Source organism: Colossoma macropomum, unplaced genomic scaffold (assembly GCF_904425465.1).
Source record: "Colossoma macropomum unplaced genomic scaffold, Colossoma_macropomum, whole genome shotgun sequence".
In the NCBI taxonomy this organism is placed as follows: domain Eukaryota; kingdom Metazoa; phylum Chordata; class Actinopteri; order Characiformes; family Serrasalmidae; genus Colossoma; species Colossoma macropomum.
Window position 1 is genome coordinate 4,438,551 of NW_023494797.1, and position 22,833 is coordinate 4,461,383.

Sequence of the window (22,833 nt, forward strand, 5' to 3'; positions counted from 1 at the left end):
GTGCTTTCCGGTGCCATCACTTCCTCAGGGAAACGGACCTAGCTACCTTGCTTCATGGTTTGTCCCTCCTCGGACCACTGTCTTTAGGTATGTACTACTGCGGACCGAGAGCACCCCACAATCCTTGCCCTTTCTTAGGTGTTCTGACACAGTCATCTGGCCGTAACAATTTGGACCTTGTCAGGGCTGATCATTGGTCAGGTCTTCTCAGCTACCCATTTCTCCCTCATCCAACACATGGACTACAACAATGACTGTTCACTTACCGTCTAATGTATTCCAGTACAAATACAAACAGCATCCCCACTACACAGTCTTCAAAATCCAAGACTGTGCACCTGAGACTCTAACCTGTTAGCTAAAAAAAAAAAGTGTTTTCTTAAAAAAAAAAAAAAACAACTGAAGTTTGTTCTGTTCATATTTTCTTTTTGTGAAATTGGATTTATGTACTGTAGATAATGATGTTTTTATGTATGTTTAAAATTTTAAATTAACAGTACACATTAAGTTCAAATGTTTTAGAATTACCTGCTCACTCTGCATTTCTTCTGAAATGAAGAGTATTAATCAGGATTTGTCCCCCTTTGCTGCAGTAACAGTTTCTACTCTTCTGGGAAGCCTTTACAATAAATGTTGGAACATTGCTGTGAGGATCTGATAACAGTCACAAGAGCATTAGTGAGGTCAGGTACTGATGTTGGAGAAATCAATCTGGATCACAAACGCCCCTCCAATTCATCCCAAAGATACTGGATGGAGCTCCATCACTCCAGAGAACGCTGTTCCACTCTGCACAGCCAAACACTGGAGCACTTTATGCCCTTCTAGCTGACGCTTGGCTTTGGGCATGGAGACTTAGGCTCATGTGTAGCTGCTTGAGTGTGTCCCATTCAACTGCCGATGCTTTTCTATGGAGATTATACACAACTGAATAGCTGTGTCAGCAATGGGTGCACCTATGGGTGCAATGGGTGAATTCTATAATTAGAAAAGGGGTCTGGATACTTTTGGACAGTGTATCTTTCAAGAATTGGTTTCCAAGTCAAGGTGTTGGTCTTGGAAAATCTTAAACGATACCCAGCCCCAAATCAGCAGGATGACAACATAACAACTAGCAGGGACAAAGAAATTATAAAGCAAGACCACATAATCTCCACTGTTATATAACTCTATTATATATTGTATATATAATGATGTGAAGGGTTAATTCTGAGATTTTGCTGCAGTACAACCACCAATTCATTATCTCAGACACTCATCACAGAAAGCTCATGCTTTAATCTTCTAAAGCATCAGCTGCAAACATTTTCACTCCAAACTTCTCACAAAATAATAAAGCTTTCAGAAATGAAAAAGATTATCAAGAAAACTAATCCAAATAATTGCCGCTCCATCCTCTTTCCTATTATATGCTCATCACTTAAGTCCTCATTGAGTGGGTACAGTAAGAGGAAAACAAATCAAATAAAACAGATTTAAAATTAAACAGGATGCTTTGGAGAATAAGACTGCACACACAAACCAGAAAACAAACCCTACCTCACTTCCCCTAGACACTTCAACATGGAGAAGGCTATGGTGCATGGGTGTGCAGTTACTGTTTAAAAAATGCAGCTTCTTGTAATTGCAAACAATATCTTTCAACTTTCAACAACTGATCACCAAAAGCACTTACAAAATGGTCAGAATTTGGCTCACAAAAACATTTTTTTCTTTCAAGTGGTCAACATAGCGGCAAAAAGGACTGGGTGAGGATGGGCTTATTTTTCTTTCTTAACCATGTCTTATAAATAAATGTTCAGCCTGAGACATTCCTTTCAGGCATTTCGTAGCTAACTGCTCAAGTCACTGAGCCCCACAGCAGCACATTCCCCGACCTTGGAGTACACAGACATCCCTTGTCGAGACAAGGACTCATCCTGAAATTCACCATTAGTATAGTGGAAGATTCACTTTTATACTTTCAATACTGCCATTTGTCTTTCAAGCCACAATCAGGAACTGCCAAAACAGTGTCACAGCTGCACCAGGGCTACTAAACAGAACTAAAGCAAAACTTTTTTTCCAAAAAAATTAACATTTTCAAATCATGTCAGACACAAAAACTTGGGAGAAAAAAAGTGACACTTTTTGGCCATTTTTTGTAAGTGTTAAATCTTTGTTATCATAACAAAATCTCCAATATTGTAACTTTTTATGGGAAAGAAAAACATTTTCATTTTCAATGTTTGAAAGTAAAATTTGGACCATTTGGTTTCCATTCATCATACATTTTTTTACATGAGATAAAGGGCAGGCAGCCTTTCCAAATAGTGTTTAGTTAAGATGATGTGTCTATTGATCTGAATTGATTAACTCGACCTCTACTTTTTTTTTCACCTAACTCCCTACTGCCCTCTAGTGATGATTAATCTGGCCAGATTTTGAGCAACAACGTGTCTAACAATAAAAATATTGACTGAAAGCAATATCAAAAATGTATGATAAATTTGTATGATACATACAAATGCATTGCCTCTGTAAGAATATTTTAAAAAATAATAATTTTATCATTTGTACTGTATTGAATTGCACCCCCCAGACAGACATATACCTAATATATGCGTACACACACATGTGGTTCTGAAATGAATTTTCATTCATTTAGTTGTTTTAGATATGGCTACAAAGTATATTTAGTGGTGCTGGTTAAATGCCTGTGTTAAAAGTAACAAAACTGGCCTGCCAGTTTCAGCGATTCCTGATTGGTGCTTAAATTATAAACATTTAAACTGGAGGTCTCCCAGCCCTAGTCTGAGGCCAAGAAACTATAACTACAAGTGCAGGAGCGCACAGGCTTAGAGTCCCATGCAGAGGAACGGCGTCAGTCACGCGCTCATTTCTTTTGCAGTGTCTCCAGGTAGCCAATGAACCTCCGCAGGTTAATTTTGATGTTGTCCAGAACACAAAGTTGATCCGGGCTGTACTTCCCTCGTCCTTCTTTCCGGATCTGTTACACACACACACACACACACACACACACACACACACACACACACACACACACACAGTGAATGCATTTGTGTGTGCTAATATTTGTTAGGGGTGTAAAGCCTCACAACAATTCCACCTGATTATGATTCTGTGCACCAGTCGCCATGATTTGATTTAACTGGTCTGGTATGGTTAAGAAGTCATTTTTAAAAATAATAAACGTGACTGAAAAAAATGATTTACTCAAAAGTGGAACTCGTTTACTCAATTGAGTTTTTCTATGTTACCTATACCGAAGAATAACCTAAGAATTTTACTTTGTTGAAAAAATTAAGACATACTTTACAAAATATTTCTGTAATCAACAGGAATGTCCTGATCCGGTCCAGAGAATTGAGATCAGAGCAGATCCAGGCCTTTTTAAAGGATCAGGAATCAGCTATTTTAAGCCATGGGAATTTTCTGTTTGATTGGTTTTATTTCCTGATTTTCCTTTTATTCTATTCCATATTTTCAGTGTTGTATTTTTATGCAGTATTTTTTCATTTTTGATGCAGTTGAATAGAAACAGTCATGTTGAGGCATCACAGCGCATAAACGTATCTATACACGTCTAGGTGTAAGGGTGTGTGTGTGTCTCTCCCTGCTGGTACCTTGGCTTTGAACACAGGCTGTAGTGCTTTGAGAGCTGAGAACAGGCTGATGTTCTGTGCGGCTCTTTCTGCCTCCTCTCCATCAGCGAAAACATCAAAGAGAGCGTCCAGTGCCTCTCCACAAACCACCAGGTTGGAGTCCTTAGATGCTACATTCAATAATGCATTCCCTATCAGCTGAAACAGGAAAAATAATGAATATAATGTATGGCCAGAGCACACATTTTTTTATATATGTTTTATTCAACATATATAAAGAACATGCATGGATCTACATATGGGGTCATCCCTAAAGTCTTGGTGTTTTTCCTTTACAGTCTTACAATTGCCAAGTTTTAATTATTCTGACAAGTACCTTGTTTGTTCTGTTTCTATAACAGAATTAGACTACTGTATGTAACTCATTCACCAATGAATATAACCCCATATGACAACTGGAATCAAGTTGTAGTAACGTCTAACTTACCTGCAGTGTGTCAACAGAGCCTTTCTCTTTGGCCAGTGTGCTTCCTGTGATGCCCAGAATGGCCAGAGCGTTCACTCTTACACTGATTAGATCACACTGTGTTGCTGCCTCACACACACTCATCAGCTGCTGAGGGCTCATACACTGTAGAGCAATAACACACACACACACACACACAAAGTTAACATACACACAAACTTCAATTCCAAAAAAGGCTACATTGAATGCAAATAAAAAAAAAGTAAGCAATGATTAGTAAGCCCACTTTAATCTTTATTTAAACAAAAACAACCCAAAGACAAGATTCTTTACTGTTTAACCTTATCAACTTTTAATTAATGTCTGTAGCACATTCCAAAACGATTGGACAGGGGTACTGTTCATCACTGCATCCACAAGTTAAAACTGTACTATGCACAGTGGAAGCCAAATGTAAAGTGTCTAAAATTTTTGCTGACTTCTCTGGGCCAAAAAAGACCATCCAGGTTGTCACAAGTGTAAAGTTCAAAAGCCCCCTGCTATGTCATGGTATGGAGGTGTTTTAGTGCCCATGGCACCATTAACTTCCACATATGTGAAGGCACCATTAACAATGAAAGACATTGTGTGCAGCAACATATGCTGTCTTTTTTTAAGGACATCAATGCTTTCAACATAATGGCGAGCCAAATTTTGCATGTGTTACAACAGCACAGCTGTAATCAGAGAGTGTGGGTGATACTCTGGCTCGCCTACTGAAAACGTGTGGTGTATAATTAAGTGCAAAAAAATTTATTGCATTGTTGAGTAAAACTGGATAAACTTGTGTCCCCAGTCTCCAAACTATTAGTGTTGCTAAAAGGAAAGTTGATGGATCAGAGTGGTAAACACACTACTATTCCTACTTTTTTGGAACATTTTGTAGGCAACTATTAAAACCCTAATATATCAATATTATATATATTTAAATATTGAAAGATTTGCAGAGGAAGTGCGTGTTCCAACCTGAGGGATGTTTTTGGAAGCCATTATTTGTAGCAGAGAGCGCATGGCACTGGTCACTGCCTCCAAGAACTCGTCATCCTTCATGACCTCTAAAACATCAAATTACATGCTCAAAAAACGTGAATAAAAATGACATTTCCTTAAACCAATACATTCCAAGTGTATGAAAGAGTGAGGCAAGGCCTGTTGGTATTTTCTCGACCGTGCCATGGCATCTATGATGTTTCTAACCTTCTGAGCCAAAGACCAGAGAGGATAGATGCTGGGCGACGACCTGAAGCCCATCAGCCCCACCCAGACACTCCGGATCCATCACAGACAGGATGTTATGAAGACACGTTAATGCCCGGCACTGCACCCGCTGCATTCTAGGAACATAATGGTATGTTTTGGCCTTTTTCAAGATTTAAGACCTGAGAGGGCAATGTGTATATCAACTGTGAGGTAAATAATTAAGTAACATTACTTTTTGATGAGGCATCTCCACGCTGGGTCTTTGTTGCAGATCTCAAGCGCAACACGGCTGGGAAACTCTGCCTTCTTCAGGACCTGAAGAAAGAAACAAAAAGAGAGAAAGAGACCTTTAATTGAACATTTTGTTCAGTACAACTCAGGTCCAGACATCAAATAACTGCACAGATTTTTCCATGGTCAATGTCACCACCACAGCACGGATGAATTAGGACTCTGCATACCATTTATAATCTTGTAAAACTCACTCTGGCCATTGCTAGTTTGTTAAAAACCCAGAGGGTGAACTTTCTTTCCAAGTACAAATAAAAAAAAAAATGTAAAATTAAAGTCGCTCTCCCACAATGTAGTGTGGTTTCTCTCTGTATTTCAGAAAACCAACAAACCAGCATGAACTCTTAAGTTTCTCAAAGTCCCTGCAGAACAACTTAAACAGTGGGTGAAGTCTTAAAACCAAAACACTGAACCACTGTAGTATGGGTTCTCTGGAACTTTAGAAAACATCCATTACACGAAATGGGATCCAGCATCGCTATAAACAAAGGCAGTAACTGCAACAGCCCAATGTATTTTTCTCCACTGAAGATTTTAGTGAAATTAATATTGGTAACGGTATTTAGCTGTAAAAGTAATCAGGCATAAAAATTCATGAAAGGTGTGGTGTAGAGAGAATAGCACAAAAGTCAACAATTAAGCACCTGAAACATTTATTTTCTTTATTAAAACTTAAATATTTGGCTGAACAGAGATATAGAGAAAAAGAGCAAGAGAGAGAATAATAATTAATATATAATATAATAATTAATTAGGATGGCCCAAGCAGGCCTGACAGTAGGGCCATGTAACAATACAAGGTACTGTATTGAATCAAGCTGTAGCACAGCATATTATTTTGTATCACATCATGGTATTATAACTAGCAGTAGTTTGTTGTTAATGAGTTATATTGGGGCTAACGTATTAGCTTGTGGCTAAAGCATAAGACTAGAGCACAAGGCACACTACAAAGCACACAATTTCTTTAATCTATTGCACTTTTATAAAGCTGATGTTCTGATAATCTAAAAAATTAAACATTAGGATATTAAGGCACATTTTCAGCTACTCCTTATTTCTGCTTTATTGAATTGAGACACCGTGTTCTACCAAATTCTGAATTTTACAGCCCTCGTTTAGTAGCTCCCAAATGAAGACAGAAACACCCAATTAAATTTTATTTGTTGCAACAAAAATACGATGGTGAAAGCCAACAACTGTGGAAAACAATGGTGGTCAGCTGAAATAAATGTGATCAGCAGCTCTAATAGCCAAGATCACGTGATAATGTAATAATCGTGAAGGGTACAGACCCAAAGCAGCATGTGCACATGTAATGTGTAAATATGTGGTTAAGCAGGGCTGGAAAAGAACCTGTGGACTGTAACAGTAACAGGCAAGAGTGTGTGGGTGTGTATTACCTGCTGGGGCACGCTGTGGTTGAGCAGTGTTGTGTGTAGCTCAGCAGAAAGGCAGAGAGGTGAGAGCACACTGTTGTTCCCGTCTTCAGCAAACATCTCACTCTCATCACTGCTCGACATCTCCTCCCATTCATCATCAGAGGGGTCTACACAGACACAAACACAAAATCAATCCTCTTCAACTCGTCATTACTTCAGTATTTGCTTCTAGTCATTCCCTTTAGATGCATCCCCATCCTCCCTTTCGTACACATTTATGCACCAACATCAGCTACTATCATGACTGATCTACTGGTATGAGTAGAAACCTTGTTGATAAAGCACTGAACTGAAAGCAATCAACACTTTAGCAGTTTAATGCTAAGCTCATATTCATCACCTGCTTACTGCTAACACAGCAATCAAGACCAAACTGATCCAGTTAAACACAAAGCTGCATTACGGTTAAAATAACAAAATCTTATTAATATTTTAATAATATTTTACAGGCTTTGAGTCTTCGTAGGTGTTTCCAAATGAGTACTCAAATACTTGTTCTCAACACCACCCTAATAAAACAATACTATTTACACTTTGTAATAAACCTTTAACAAATATTTACATGTTTACACATCATTATTTAGGATGGACATCTCAAAAATGCTAAAAGACAGATGAGCCCGACTGGATTTTTGCTTACCAAGACGGCAGTGATGAGACAGTTTAGCTCAAGAAGTAAACCTTTGTTTAATGATGTGTTTTCATATTCAGTTTAGCTGGTTTACTGGATGGATGGCCAAGTTCATATTCCACTGCTAACTTTGATAGGTGAACATCTTATTCAGGATGAGAATCTGGCAAGTTATGTCAAGGTTTCACACTAAATTTGTCCAAATTTGCAGCAGATGATATATTATAGGGGTCAGCTTAAACAATTAGCTAGCCTGCTATTCCTGTCTCTGGTCCTTCGCTCCATGGCAGCTAACTAAGTGACTAAGGACACACTCAGCTTCTTCACCTGAATGTTGTTCAATAGTCAAAACTAGAGCCAAAGAAATGAAGACGTATTTGGACATTTCACTTGTTTGAACATTGTTTGCCATTTTAATGTCTTTCACTAATTTATCTTGCTTCAGTGTTTAAAAGGAAAGGGGGGGGCACAGCAAAATCGTAGTGAGGAGTGTGGCTATAACTAGCCTTTAGCTAAAATGAATAACATGCTTTTTTTAATCACCTAATATCACATCAATCATTACATAATTGCCATTTTTCTATATTTTATGATGAAATGTCTCTGAAAATTATCAGTAAGCCACAACAGTGCTCTAGGATTTAGTTGGGGTCTAGAGCATTAACACAACAAGAATCTTCAGAATACTAAATAAAAACAATTATTGGCATCAACCCTATTAATTAACAAAAGCCAATAAACTCACTAATATTACTGGAAAGCTACACTTCCCACAGCATTAACTTTATTAACATTAATTTAATTCATATTTATCAGTAACTTTATGCATATTATTTAAAACTTTGTGAGTTTCTGCTGTCTATTTGACTTGTTTTTGAGACAGATGAGAACAATTAAATCTGACATCCAGCAATCAGTCTCTAAAGCATGGTTTAACAAAATCTTTTGTAATCCTATTTTAGACTGTATTAAGTATTACAAGCTGACATTATCAGTTACCATCATTTTTAGCTCCTTCAAATTTTCCACATTGGCTGGTCCCTAAAAGAGAAGCCCACATAATCATTGCTATTCTCATTCAAACTCCCCTCTGCAGCGTCACACATACAAGCCTGACAGACATACACGCAAACATGCACGTACCATCTGAACAGCACATGTTGACAATGATCTCCAGTGATGTTTGCTGTGCTGTCAGCAGTGCTATGGCCTCCCTCAACTCCAGTCTGTCCCTCTGGACACACACACACACACAGGGGGAGAGAGAGTACAAGGATCAGTAACATTAGCCAAGGGTCTAGCTCAGTGGTGTCTGAGGACCACAAACAGTATTCAAGCACACGAGATTCAACTCAGGTCATCAGTTCATGTCTAGGTTTAGTAGATGCACTTGTGGAAATAACCAAAATATACTATGGGCCTAGCTTTTATGTCACAGTGCTTGGCTATTGCAGAAATATGTAACTGCACGCAATGCACGAGAAAAAAAATGTAACGCTGTTGTCAGTTGTCGGGGGTCCACAAGCGGATTATTCTGACTTTTGTGAGTGCGTTGAAAGAGTATTCGAAGAGAACTCAGTTAAAACTTGGTGAAGGACGTGTCTCCCAAGGATGTGAGTGAATTATCTTCTATTGTCATCATATCTTCATCAATATGGTGTTAATTTTCCATTTGAGACCTAAAAATCTCTTCTGGGTCTCTACGCATGGCGTTAATACTCACAGCTGCGCACGCTTGCCATATTTTAATGTGTTCTTTTTTTCCTGTATACTCAGTAATACTACTTCTTACAGATTTAACAAAAATATTACATAGTGCAGCTTTAAGTTGGTTCTCTTTAGTTCTCTGTCAGTTCTCTTTCCCAAGACAGCGATTATTGCCGCTGAAACACTGTTACTGGTTTACAAGTTACAAGGTACAAGTTCATATCACAAATTCTGTTTACTGTGGAAAAAGCTTTAAGCAGCCACTGCTCATGTGTCATTGTCAAAGTGAGTGAGGTCTGCTGCTCTACAAAGGATCACCAGGACAAAGGATTATTGAGTGACTAACAGTAAATATATGCCGGTAGGAAATTATCTGGGTGTACACATTTGAAAAAAGAAAAACAACAACAACAACAACAACAACAACAACAACAACAACAACAACAACCCCAGATTATTAGAAACACTTTGGTTTTCAGGCTATACGAAGCTTTAAAGGATGAGAACCAAATTTACAGGCAGTGAAAGGTAGCCAGTAACCCCCAGTTATTATTATTATATTAGCATTATACATCATGCTGACTGGAGGCATCTAGCTTACTTCTTTAGTATTCTAATCACAAAAGCACAGTGCGCCCTACTGACATTATATATGTTCCAATTCTGTTATACATATATAAAGCTGTATTTGAACAACTGTAGCAGACTCATATGTATCATACTGTATCACCACCAGTAGGGCTGCACACAAAACATTGAACAAAACACCAAATTACAATTATATCACTAAATACTGTGATCACAATATGACTTGATAGTATTTTATAACACACTGGTGAACCCCTGATGAGATTGGATTAAAGGCTGGCCTGCATTATGTTGTACAAAATTAGTTACAGTCGTTGAAATACATGAATAGCTTGGTTCATCAAAAAAACCCTCAGAATCTTGTCTGAATTATTAAAAAATTATTAAACTTATTCTAAATGATTATAAAATTAATTATTATAAGTTACTGCTCTATAGCCCAATGCTGAGGGGCTTTATGTTCCTGACAGTTGGGATCAGACATGGTGTCCTTAGGCTCATAAAGTAGCTAAATTAACTAATTCAGAAGAGGTGTCTTCATACTTTTGGACATATAGCAAGGCAGGGACTCAGGGACACATGACTATCCTGGGGGAAGGAGTTACAGCATAAGGTTTAGAGGGTAAAACAAATATCTTGTTCTCCTCTGGCTTATAGATGTCATTGTGAATTAGGAGCAAAACAGAGTGGCCTGGCCCGAGGTGAGACAGGGGTTATTGCTCTGACGGAGATACAGGGAACAGGGACTACATGGGGATAAAGAAAGAGCACAGTGAGAGGAATAAGGGCTGTGACTGACCTTATTTCACTTCACCCATTAAACATGTGTATATACACATGAGTACCTTGGAGGTGCAATGACCCCACAATCACTCAGAGAAGACAAAAATGACATCCTGGCTACAGTATGGCATTTGGGGTTAAAAATGTAGTCATAGTTAAATCCACATGCAGTCATATTCCATATTGTACAGCTTTATAATAACCTGCAAAACTCCTGTTTATAATTCAAACTGCACAATAATCTTGTAAATGTAAATTTTAATCCACTATGTTTTTAAATCAAGTAATTGTGACAGCCCTATATACAATCAACAAATTTTATAATAACAAAACTAATATCCAGAAATGTCTTGTATTTCAAATTCTCAAACCTATCAAATTACTGAACATAATTACAGGATATAATCATTTAACAACATTTTTTTTTCTAATACTTGAATATGAAGTAATACATTTAATAACATCTCTTGGTGTCTAGCTTACACTTCCTAAAATCCAGTGGTGAACATTCTTATTAAGGGTAACAAAATATTATAAGTGATTCCAAACTGATGACCGGTAGTGTAAGTAATTTAAAAAAAGTTTCCAAACTTACAGGCAAAAAGTCTGAGATATCTTTATCCATCTTTGCCTTTTTTCCATTCCTCTTTCCTCCGTTCATCTTCACTTCTCCATCTCCTTCCTCCATCTCTTCCTCTTCCTCCCCAGCACCCCCTGCTGGCTGCTCCTCTGTATGTGCTGAAGCTGGCTCTGCTGTGCTGTTGTTAGAGAGCCGGGCTGCCTGGGCCTGCCACAGCCCAGGGACCACTGCTCCAGCATCTAGACTGAGGCAGTGGGCTAGAGTGGCCACCACTGCGGTCAAGGCTTCAGCCTGACGTGTGGAGGAGAAACAGCCCTTCAGGTTCCACACTGATCCTGAGAGAACAGAGGGAAAGCCATCGGTTATTTCAGCAGGACACATCAGCCTTTTTCTCTTGTGGCTCTTTAAGTTCACTAAGCTGCCTGTGAAGCGCATGGCTGCATGGCAACATGCAAGCGGTGGTGGCCCATTCTGACCGATGGAACTCGCAGAAGCTGACATTTATTACTGCCTTTTTGCCACGATTAACTTGCAGTATAAAATTATTTTTATGTAAACAGTAGATAGTTATGTAAAGAATAATGTTTGCATTAAATCTGTATTCTGGATTGACTAAATCTAGACTGGACATATCACTTTTTCCAGATCTGTTCTGATGTTAACAAATGACAAACATAAATTTAATGGCACAATAATCTTTCATCCAATTTAAAGGGGAATTCAAATAATTTTTCAGACTTCCCGCATAATTCAATTGCTAAGATTCAGAGTGGTTTGATATGCAATGGATTCACTGTAGATAAACTTACTGACTTCGATTTCTTTACAGTGGTGGTGACAGGTGTCTACAATGCAGATACAGCCACTTTATTTGCTATGCAAAATGACCAGCGAACGTACAAATGTCTTCAGAGTTTATATTTGTTATGTTGATAATAGTAAAATAAAGGTAAATTTAAAAAAAAAAAAAGTTTTGTTCAGGTACTATTTTGACTTACAAAGCCCTGCATGTACCCCTCTGCCATAAGTGGCTATTAAAAGTAATTTGTTTTAGGCCAAAATCTTACCTCGAAACTATCATAAAACAATGTTTTACGAATCTAGCAACACATTTGTAACCATTTCTTGTAAAAACTTTGTGAGGTAGCTTCGCATCAGTTCCTATCAATTCCTGACTGGTAAGCTTCACATTTCACATCAAATGATCTGAATTACTTTGTTTACATATTAAAGATAAATTACATAAAAACTTGGAAAATCTGTGAAATCCTGTTTTATTTATAATAAAATATCTCTACTTCTTCAGCTCTTTCAATAGAATCTTTCTGGTTTTAAGCTATGAGTAAGAAATAAATAAACCATGTAAGAAGAGGTGTTTCAAGGTATTTCATTGAGGTTAGAGATGTATGAAAAACCTTCTCATCTCTAAACAATTTTAACTAGGAGAACAGAACTAAATATTTTATCAGCTGTACCTGCAGCCAATGTGCGCAGGAGAACGTGTTCCATGCTGGACTGTGTGGAGAGCAGCACGTTTTCCAGAGCAGCCAAAACTGCTTCATTTACACTTCCAGTCAGCTCTGAGTTCTCCTCTGTCACTGTGTGCAGGCAGTGGGCTGCACATACATATATACAGAAAAAGCATTTAGTCACTCACAGCAAACATACATACAATTACGCAGTCACAGTGGACCCACAGGTTTGCTCTTTTTTGGACGTTTATTTAATGAGAAATCAAGGAGAGAAAGAAAGTCAAATATCCAGTGATTGTCCACATAAAACCAACTTTACTGCACATGAATAGTGCAATAAAGTTGGTTTTATATTGGACATTTGTTGCATATTCAATTGTCTCTTCTTGATTTCTTATGCAGTGATCAAACCTACACTTTCTCACTCCTGAGAAAACAGAAAAACTACAAATAAAAAAAAAAAAAATCACTGAACATAAGAGTTCAGAAATGCAGATCACTGCTTTAAGGGACTGTCTAAAAATGTATAACATTCAAGTGTTATTTCCCAGGTATTTAGCTAAAAGAAGGCAAAACACTAAGTCATATCACTTATAGTATGCTTACAGAAATCACCCTCTTGGCTACAAGTGATTTTATATTCTACCAGTTATGTGATTTTGCCTTGTTTTTGTTAAATGCATGTGAAATATATTATGCACTGTTTAGAAGGTCCTTAACAACTAAAGCATTTGTAATCTGAATTTCTGAACAATTACATGCAGTGAAATTTACAGACAAAAATATTTAGAATATGCTTGTTTGTAGTTTGTTTACTGTCTACTCAGGAGTGAGAGAATATAGGTTTGATCATAGGTTTTTTTGGATGTTTAATTTATGAGAAATTAAGGAGAGAAAGTTGAATATCCAGCAAAAGTCCAACAAATCCACCTTTACTGCCCAACTTTGTTCTGGCCAACATTTAAGCACATCTGAAATAATATTTGGGGCTTCATTGCTTTAATTTTCGTTTTGCAGAACTCTTGTATAAAGGCAACAGAATACTTGAGGTTATGTGTCATCACAAACATCACACTCCCTCTCCTGTTCTACTGCTTAAAATCACTCATAGTGTGCGTGCATGTGTGCGTGTCACCTGCTGATAAAGCGAGCTGGATGTTGTGTGGATGTCTCTCGAGGCATGGCAGCAGAGCATCCAGAAGCCTGGCTCTGTTAAACACTGACACTGCTGTACTGCTGCTCTCACTACACACAAACAGACACAAACATCAACTAAATAACAATATAAATATACACACTTCAACATCTTACACAATACTTTAACACTAGATCCAGTGATGCCAAACAGCAGACAGCCTTCAAGGGAGCATTTAAGGGCTGCATGCTGGCGTTCACCGTCACAGCTGGTAATGTCAGTATTGTGAAAACCCCTGCACTGATATTGTCCAGGACCAAACTGAGCAGAATTTGGTGAAAACATACTAAAAACTGTTCCAGAAAATCCAGGGTGTTGCCATTATGCAAACCCTGTTGGCATGCAGTATTGGCAACGTGTGAATTTGAAACAGTAAAAGAAGTGTGTGTACCAGAGGTTCCAGAGTAAGTTCACAGCCTCATTTGCCACATCTTCCACTGTGTGCTTCTCTTCCTTTTTCACTGGGCTGGAATTCACCTGGAACCCTAAAGAGCACTGCCAGAATACAAAGCCATCTATTATTAAGTTTTCAAACGCCACTTTAACTAATCACATATAATCATTTTAAAAAGGAAGCAGAGGTTCACTGAGGCAGTGGTGTGAACAGTCAGTCTTTATTAAGTCTGGGCTAGTTTTCATAAACTATCATGTACAGTCAAACTCAATATAAGTAACTGATTAGAGTGAGGAAGAACAGATACTCTGTGCACTCACTGTACTGGAAAATACAGCACAAAGGAATGACATTTCTCACTACCAGTACTGAGTACTTTAAAACACAGTTATCTGTGCTTTTTGTTATAGAAGATTATGCATTACTGCTGTGCACATATACACTTTTTTTATACAAAGTGTTTTCTGAGAAGGCTTAAAAACAAAGAGCTCTTGTACTTCAGAAGCCCTCCATCTTGCACCATTTTCCAAAAAGGTAGCCTACGCCATCTTTCAAATATTTTTGTCGTCAATAATGTGACATTATTGAAGCAACTAAAGATGGGTGATATGGCAAATACACACATCAACAAGTTACTTCAAGATGTTTTCACGATACTCAAAATAGATCACAATATTTCTTTATTCAGAGTTTTGGGACGATAAAAGTTGGAACAGACAACAAGCACCAGTCATACCACATAAGCGAAATAGTTTATAATAAACATTATCAAAAATTGAGTATATTGTTTTTAACCATATCTCATAAAACCTGACTACTTATGCTATGTAGTATGATTATAATCTTATTCATACAAATATTTTAATTTGTAATGACACAACTGTTGAGTGCTCTTTTGGTACTGACGATATCCAATAGATGCTCACAAAAGCTTACTGTGATCATTTATCATAATAACAATAAAATATTGACATATTGCCAACCTTTAACAGCAACCTAGCTAACTTTTTAACAACTATTAACATAAATCACACAAACTGGTTGTTAATAACCTTTTTAAGAGCTTCTCATATGAATTCTGTAAAATTTGTCTGCCAATTTTCTGGATTTTAACTTAAACTGTACACCTGGCATGAAATTTTAAATGAGGACCCTGGATTGAAAATGGTGGTATTCATCCCACAAGTAGCTTTAATCGCTGATCTGAGAATCGCACCACAGTGTATAGTCCTGCAGTCGCTTGTGCATTGTTTCCCACTAGATGCTCTCACCTCCTTCAGTAGGGCAGTCAGAGGAGTGAGGACATCCTGTCGCACCATGTCTTCACACACATCCGGACCTCCACACGCACTCAGATTTCTGTGAAACACAGACATTATTCTTTAGGCAACCATCCATTAGGGGGTCCCAGGCTTCCATTCAAAACTACACACCTTTGATATAACTTCATTGTATTAGCCAAACAATTCAAAGCAATAACTGAATAATAAACTTAAGACGGGGATCAGTACAGACTTATCACTGTCTTTCTCAGTGACACTATTTGGCCATAAAGCCATAGTACAGATGTGGAAGTATTATCAATCTCTGAGAAGTGTTTTTGTAGTCATGTTTATGACCTGATATCTCTAGCTGTTGCCCTTGTTGTATGCATTTACACGGTTTACCTGAGTGCCCCTGTAGCAGTCTCTCTGACTGCAAGGCTGCTGTCCAGCAGTAGTGGTCCCAACCTCCTCACTGCATCCCTCTGCAGGAAACCTGGGATGGTCTGGCTCTGCTGCACAACACGCGAGATACTCGCACATGCATACTCACGTATGTCTGAACATGGACTCTGCAACTGAAAAAAAACAGCAACAGGCAGTCAAACAGACAGTCAGCTGGACAGAAAGGCAGCGTGTCAGTCAGTTGCACAGAAAGACAAAGAGACATAAGGACTGTCAGTCAGCCAGACAGACAGACAGACAGACAGACAGACAGAGAGACACAGGGACTGTCAGTCAGCCAGACAGATACCTACATCTAAAGTAGAGGGAAGTTCACTCTCATTCCATTGGTGGTGAACTGAACTAACACTTAACGTTGCCAATCAACCATAACAGTAAAACGACCTCCTTGTTTATACACTCTTTGTCCATTTGATCAGCTCCACTCACCATACAGGCGCACTTTGTAGTTCTACAATTACAGACTGTAGCTCATGTGTGCTGAGAATGATTCACTACCCAAATAACACTTGCCCTGTGGTGGTCCTGTGGGGGTCCTGAGCACTGAAGAACAAGGTGAATGGGGGCTAACAAGAAGACGGAAAACAGTCTGTAATTGTAGACTGTTTAATGTTATGGCCCGTCTACACTATAAACAAACCTAAATGTCTCAGCTGATCAGCTACAAAAAGATTCCAGACCGTACACAAATATCTGATAATGTCAAGAGAAAAAACAACGCTGGACAGCGAACACATGGACAGGCATGATCAGATTCTAATTCAGGAGCCTCGCTAGCTCAGACTCAAACACCTTAAAAAACTACAGTTCGGGAAAATAACTCGTTTCAGAAGCTTATCTTAGGCGCAATTTCATCGTGTGGTTTTAAGAGAATACGTGGTGAAGGGCAGCAGAAAATGACAGCAGCGCTGCTCCTGCTACTGAAGTGAACCCGGTTAGTTAGCATTAGCGCTTAGCTCAGCTAGTTAACGTTACCTTTTCCAAAAAATCCACAGCCGGAGATTCCTCCGCCTCCGCCTCCGCCTCCACAGCGTCCTTAACGGCGCCTACGGAGAGCCCATCCGGCGTGAACTGCGGCCGTTTGAATCTGGTATTCTTGGTCTTTCCCATTGTGCGCTGTTTCAAGGCGTTCAGAGTGAAACGTGACTTAGACGAACTGCTTTCACTGCCATGTGGACGTTGGCCACCTTCCCAAAACCATAGCAACGTGCCGGAAAGCAATGAGAACTGTCGCACGTGGTCGCAAGGCAAAATTCCAAAGGCAAAAGCATGACTGCTAAACGCCAGAGGGCGCCCGCGAGAGAGTCCTCAATGAATGTAGTGAATGGAGTTCAAATGGCTAAAAAGAGAAAACTTAAAATAGTTTTAACCATTTGTCCAGGACCTTGTTTTGATTTTACTGCCACTGAGTGCTTCTTTTGATTTTACTGCCACTGAGTGCTGATTGGTTAGCATTACTTCGGCTGAGTGCTAATTGGTCAGCATTACTGTTACAGAGTGCTGATTGGTTAGCATTACTGCTACAGAGTGCGGATTACCATTACTGCCAGTGCCATATTGCTGAGTACTGACTGGTTAGCCTTACTTCTACTCATTGCTGATTGGTGAACATTACTGCCATTAATGCTACTGAGTGCTGATTGGTTAGCACTGCTACTGAGTGCTGATTGGTTGGCATTACTAGTACTGAGTGCTGATTGGCTAGAATTACTGCTACTGAATACTGATTGGTTGGTGAGCAGAGCAGCTCATTGTCTGAGTGAAGCGGTTCACGCTCACTGGAGTTCAAAAGCTCTCAAAAATATAACAGCAGCATTAGAATGTTTTATGCTGTTCTGGGTTCAGAAAACGAATGCGGTCTTCTATATAAAAATATTTACACATTTACAAACTGTGATTTTGCTCAAATGTTCCATTTTAACCCATTAATTTTGGACTTGTTTGGGAGCGCCCTCTAGTTTCACGAGACCCACAAGACATTACAGAATGGCAATTCTCCTCTCTACAAGTTCTCTGGTCTTTTGTGGCACTACAAAGTCTTGCAGAGCATTTCAAAGAGAAGACAAGATGTCTGAGCCATCAGTCCCCAAGGCTGGACACGGGGAGTAACAATCGAGCAGGAACACATAGCAATGGCTGCTGATCTGTTTTCCTGATCTCAGGGGCAACTGTTCTAATCATCAAGAAAAAAAGCAAAAGATGATATTCAATCGTACTGCAGGCGAGCGACAAAGAATGCACATGTGTCCATGTCTAATCCCTAACAGCATTAACGTGAATCCACCCCCAGGCTGGCAAGGTAGAGCACCTCTTCAAAAGTCCCTGAAGGACTTCTTGACCCTGAAATATGTAACTGAGGAGCCATGTTGTTGCACCATTTTTCAGAAAGGGCCAATATTTTAGAAAACCTAATGTTCTTCTATTGTTTTGGAATAAAAGAGTTCTATGTAGTATGTATACATTGTTAATGTTTCAAAATAGGCCATTCGCTCACCAGTCCATTTGGTCCTTTTATGGAAAATAAGCTGCAAAAGTGGTCTGTTCTGAATTCTATGATGTTATGAAAACCATTGTATTTACATATGTCCCATTTTATTTAGCCTTTTGCAATTTAAGCCAGTTGCAGCCTAGATTCAGGAATGCTTCAGCTCAAACTGCTTTTTGACAAAGGCACAATACAGGGCAGCCATTTAAAACAGAGGTCATTTACATCAGTCTTAAAGGTGAGTTAAAAACAGCCTCTTTAAACCTAAGGAACAAAGAGAGGTTAAAAATGGTCTTACGAAGTGAACTGTCACTGTTTTGGTACTTAAACCCACCCAAACATAATATGTGGACCTCAGAGGAAAAAATAAAACATAAGATATGGGCCCTTTAACATAAACTAGTCAGACTATACTAGGGATATACCAGCATTTTGTCTTGGGAGGGCCAGATTGCAATGTTTGTGACCAAAAACAAAAAGACCAAAAAGGTAGGTTTTTAAAAATGAGATTTTATGACATTATATTTTTTTTCCTAAATTACTTCGAAAAGTAATAATTTGATATGTTATATACAGCGTAAAAATATGCTGTCTCATTGGGTGAGGAGGCTGGGTTAGGTTAACTTGGCCTCATTGACCAGTTTTGGTCCACTGGCCAGGCTTTGGGCAGCCTTGGTCTATACAGAAAAAAAGGAAAAATGTAACTTGCAGTGCCAGTAACTTATATCTATTAACTACAGTACTCTTACCAATACTGTGATACTGATTGCATTGGCCATTTATGGCTTCCTTTGGATGCACTGTAGAAAATGAGGAAAGAACAGGGTACTGAGGGAGCAGTCGCTAGCTGGAGTGGACCGCTGCCCTATGCCCCCTGCCCCCACCATCTCCCATTCATCCAGTGAAAAATCTATCTTCGCATTGCGCGTGGCAACCCGCCTCAGCGATTGTCTGGGGAAAGAACTTGAGAGCAGGTCAGGGACCAAACTTCACCACAAATCTCTATTTCAAAATCATGCACACACGCCACGCGAATGCTGCCATGCACACTGAGGGAGTCTTAGGGAGGAGAAATGAAGTAAACTCTAAGACATTAAATTATATCAGGGGACGATTTCAACATCAGATGCATCGTAAAGAACTTTGAGTGAGACACACATACATAACACGGATCCAGCAAATTATCTCTGAGCCCACGTCCATCCGGCAGTCAATACAGTACAGTGAACGGGATCATTACTGCTCTGACTACACTATAAATATGCATATGGATCATTCTACTGGTTCAAAGTCAGAGTTGAAAACTCATTTTGGACTTGTAACTGACTGGGACTTCAGACCAAAATCCTTTAGCTTTGTATGATCCTATGCCTTAGTAATGACTACTTTATTTAAAAAATGATTGCACATTTCATTACATCACTACCAATACAAGCACAATACTACAGAAACTTTCAGTAGTGACTGTTTCGGTAGTGACAATTTTAACTCATTTTGAGCAGAACTCAAAAACGATAGCCAGTACAGCTTTGAACAGTTGTGCACAAACAAGTACATATTTTACCTAAAACACAAAAAGTTTACGTAACTGCAGAAATTATGTGTTTCAGCAGCGACAATTTTTAATGTTACACACTGATTTTTAGACTTTGGGACTTTGGGAATCATTTACTTCAAACCAGTAGGAGCTAGCTGCTCACCATGTGGCCATGAGGGACAGGGATGCAACCTCACTTCCTGCTCTAAAATGCAGGGGTGTGGCTACAACAAGGCTCCACCTACATACTAAACTGTATTTTGGTAGCAACATGAAAATGTAGGTCAGGATTTTTTGAATAACGTTTTAAGAAATTAAATTCATGATAAAAGAAATAAATTGTTGAAAAAATACAAAAAAGTTGACATTTAGTGGTTAGGATTTGGGACAGCTACTTCCCAATACAAAGTACCCTATAAATGATACTTTTATATATATTTAGCTTAATACTATCTCTGTTAATGCCTTGGTTTAAATAGATCGTAACAGAATTCTTGTAAAAATGTAAGGTCTGAATATTTAACAGTTTTTAAATAGTTTTTTTTTTTTACTGTGGGCCTGCAATTTGAGATAATTCAGTAGAATAGTCCATTTATAGTAACATACATATACTGTATATCTGTGGAGTGCATATGCAATTTGGGGTTTTGTAAAGAATTCTTCCATAAACGCTGAACGACCACATCTAATGCAACCTTTCTGAAAGAACACACATACACATTTATTTGCAAGAATGCTGTTTTATTTGCAGTGAGAGCACGACCACCTGATTTGAAGACGGTCAGGTTTTGAGGGACTTTAAAGTCAAAATCAGAGACATTTTGCAAATCTGATGCCAATGTGTATTCCAACTTTCTAAAAGTGCATCCTTTATTTTTCATTGCCAAAACCCTGCTGTTATACTACTGTTTTAAACTAGTAGAGATTCCGATTTACAATGCAAATGTTTAAAGATTAGATTAGATTAGATTAGATTAGATTAGGATTCGTTACTGTCCTTTGCTATCACAGTCTCTGCCCTTCATTCATTGTACTGGTACATGCAGAAAACAGACATTAGAAATTCCATACAATCATATAAACACAAAAACATAAGTACAGGCAGCCCCACACATAAAGCACCAATATAAGGCTTAGCATTCAGTCTGACTACACCATTGATTGTTGATGTCTGCATTTCTATATTCTTTAAATCTCAGACGTTGATTGAGCTCAATTCTTGCACTGTAGTTTCACAGCTTTCCAAAACGAATGATTGGCCCCTGCACTACTACATTTCATCACTAGATGGCAACATTGACCCATACTGGAGGCCTCCAGTGCAATTTTTCAAAACTTTGCTGAACAATTTCACACTAATTCAGAGTGTTTTAGGGTGATGAAATACATGCACTGGTTCAAATATTCATCAGCACTAGAGCATGCAGAGACTTGGAGTTTAAAGCATTTCTGAAAGACCGCTTGAGTCATGGACCACCCCATCCCCACTGAAGCGCTGCTGGATCGCGCCTCGGCTTGTACGTGCACCTGAACAGCCTTCTCTTCTATAAAACAAAATAAGTAAAATACTGTTCCAGTTTAAAAACCCTGTAGATTTTGTTTCCTCACTCTAACATTTGCAAGGCTAACGCTACAGTTCCTATAGGGCTATAGCCATGCTTCTACAGCAAACAACTGCAAGCGATTATTGTAAAGCATAAACGCGAGCCTTATTTTTCTCTGTGCCCCCAATTGACCCCCTCCACATGCCATTTTTTCAGTGAAGTGAATTGAAGGAGACATGTTTGTTGTATTGGTTGGCAGGAGGCCTGAGCATTCTTGAGGATCTCAACCACAGTGCTTTGCTGCAGACAGAGAGCAAAGGGCAAAAGAACACATTCCTGCAGTTTTTTCTTCTTTTTTCTCTCCTTTTTGACGCCTATTCTCATTCACAAATGAGGATAAGGGTCCCTGTTCATCTTCAGCTGCTGAATTCCTGCTGCTAGGTTGGAATTATCATTATTATAAGCATGAAGGAAACTGCTTCATGGAGAAAAACGTGGTCCACAGGTACACAACTACCTTGTATATTAGTAGTATAAGCCTAATAGAATGCACCTAATAGCACCTTTCAACCTGACCTCTATCGGTCATATATGTATCATTCTGGCAATTACCACGGACAATCATTCTGAAGCGTCCAGGAACCCTCTTGTCTCAAGACACTCTTGTATTAGAAGCTATTAGGCAGTGGCTGAATCCTGTGATTAAATGTTTACATGAATTCTTTAGTGAAAGGTATTCGTAATTCTTTCTTTCAAAGATGGGGAAGAATTTTGGTAACCAACATAGTGGTGTAGGTGAAGTTTTCACAGGCTGCTTACATTTGGATTAGGATTTTTTACTGTGTTTTACTGTGTTGCTTGGGTTTCCAAAAGTAGGATAAAACAGCTATGGTAAGACATTGTCTCATGGCTGTTTCATCCTAAGACCTGCACTGTTAGAAAGTGTAACTGGTTTTGTGTTCTGAATTTATGTTATACAATCAACAACTGCCCGGTGGCTTCTACTGTTATGAGTTGGAAGTCAATGGATTTTCTGTTGTTTTCATGCATCAAAATGATTCTCTATGGTTATCAATGATAAGACGCAGCAGAAGTTCAAACACGCTGGAGTATTCCTTTAAGCTCTAGTTTTGGTTGCACTTCTCCA

The 22,833-nt window shown here is 38.7% G+C and overlaps 1 protein-coding gene across 1 annotated transcript; it reads right to left on the minus strand.

Moving 5' to 3' along the window:
- Nucleotides 1-1,258: 1,258 nt before the first annotated feature.
- heatr3 (HEAT repeat containing 3) lies at nucleotides 1,259-17,332 on the minus strand. The gene is made up of 15 exons (XM_036584295.1): nucleotides 17,096-17,332; nucleotides 16,061-16,233; nucleotides 15,665-15,752; nucleotides 14,391-14,494; nucleotides 13,940-14,049; nucleotides 12,808-12,948; nucleotides 11,348-11,667; nucleotides 8,818-8,908; nucleotides 7,005-7,150; nucleotides 5,543-5,625; nucleotides 5,308-5,444; nucleotides 5,077-5,165; nucleotides 4,093-4,236; nucleotides 3,627-3,803; nucleotides 1,259-2,989 (listed from the first exon to the last, which is right to left on the minus strand). The coding sequence occupies exons 1-15, from the start codon at nucleotides 17,228-17,230 to the stop codon at nucleotides 2,876-2,878; spliced, it is 2,052 nt and encodes a 683-aa protein (XP_036440188.1). The 5' UTR covers nucleotides 17,231-17,332; the 3' UTR covers nucleotides 1,259-2,875.
- Nucleotides 17,333-22,833: the final 5,501 nt, after the last annotated feature.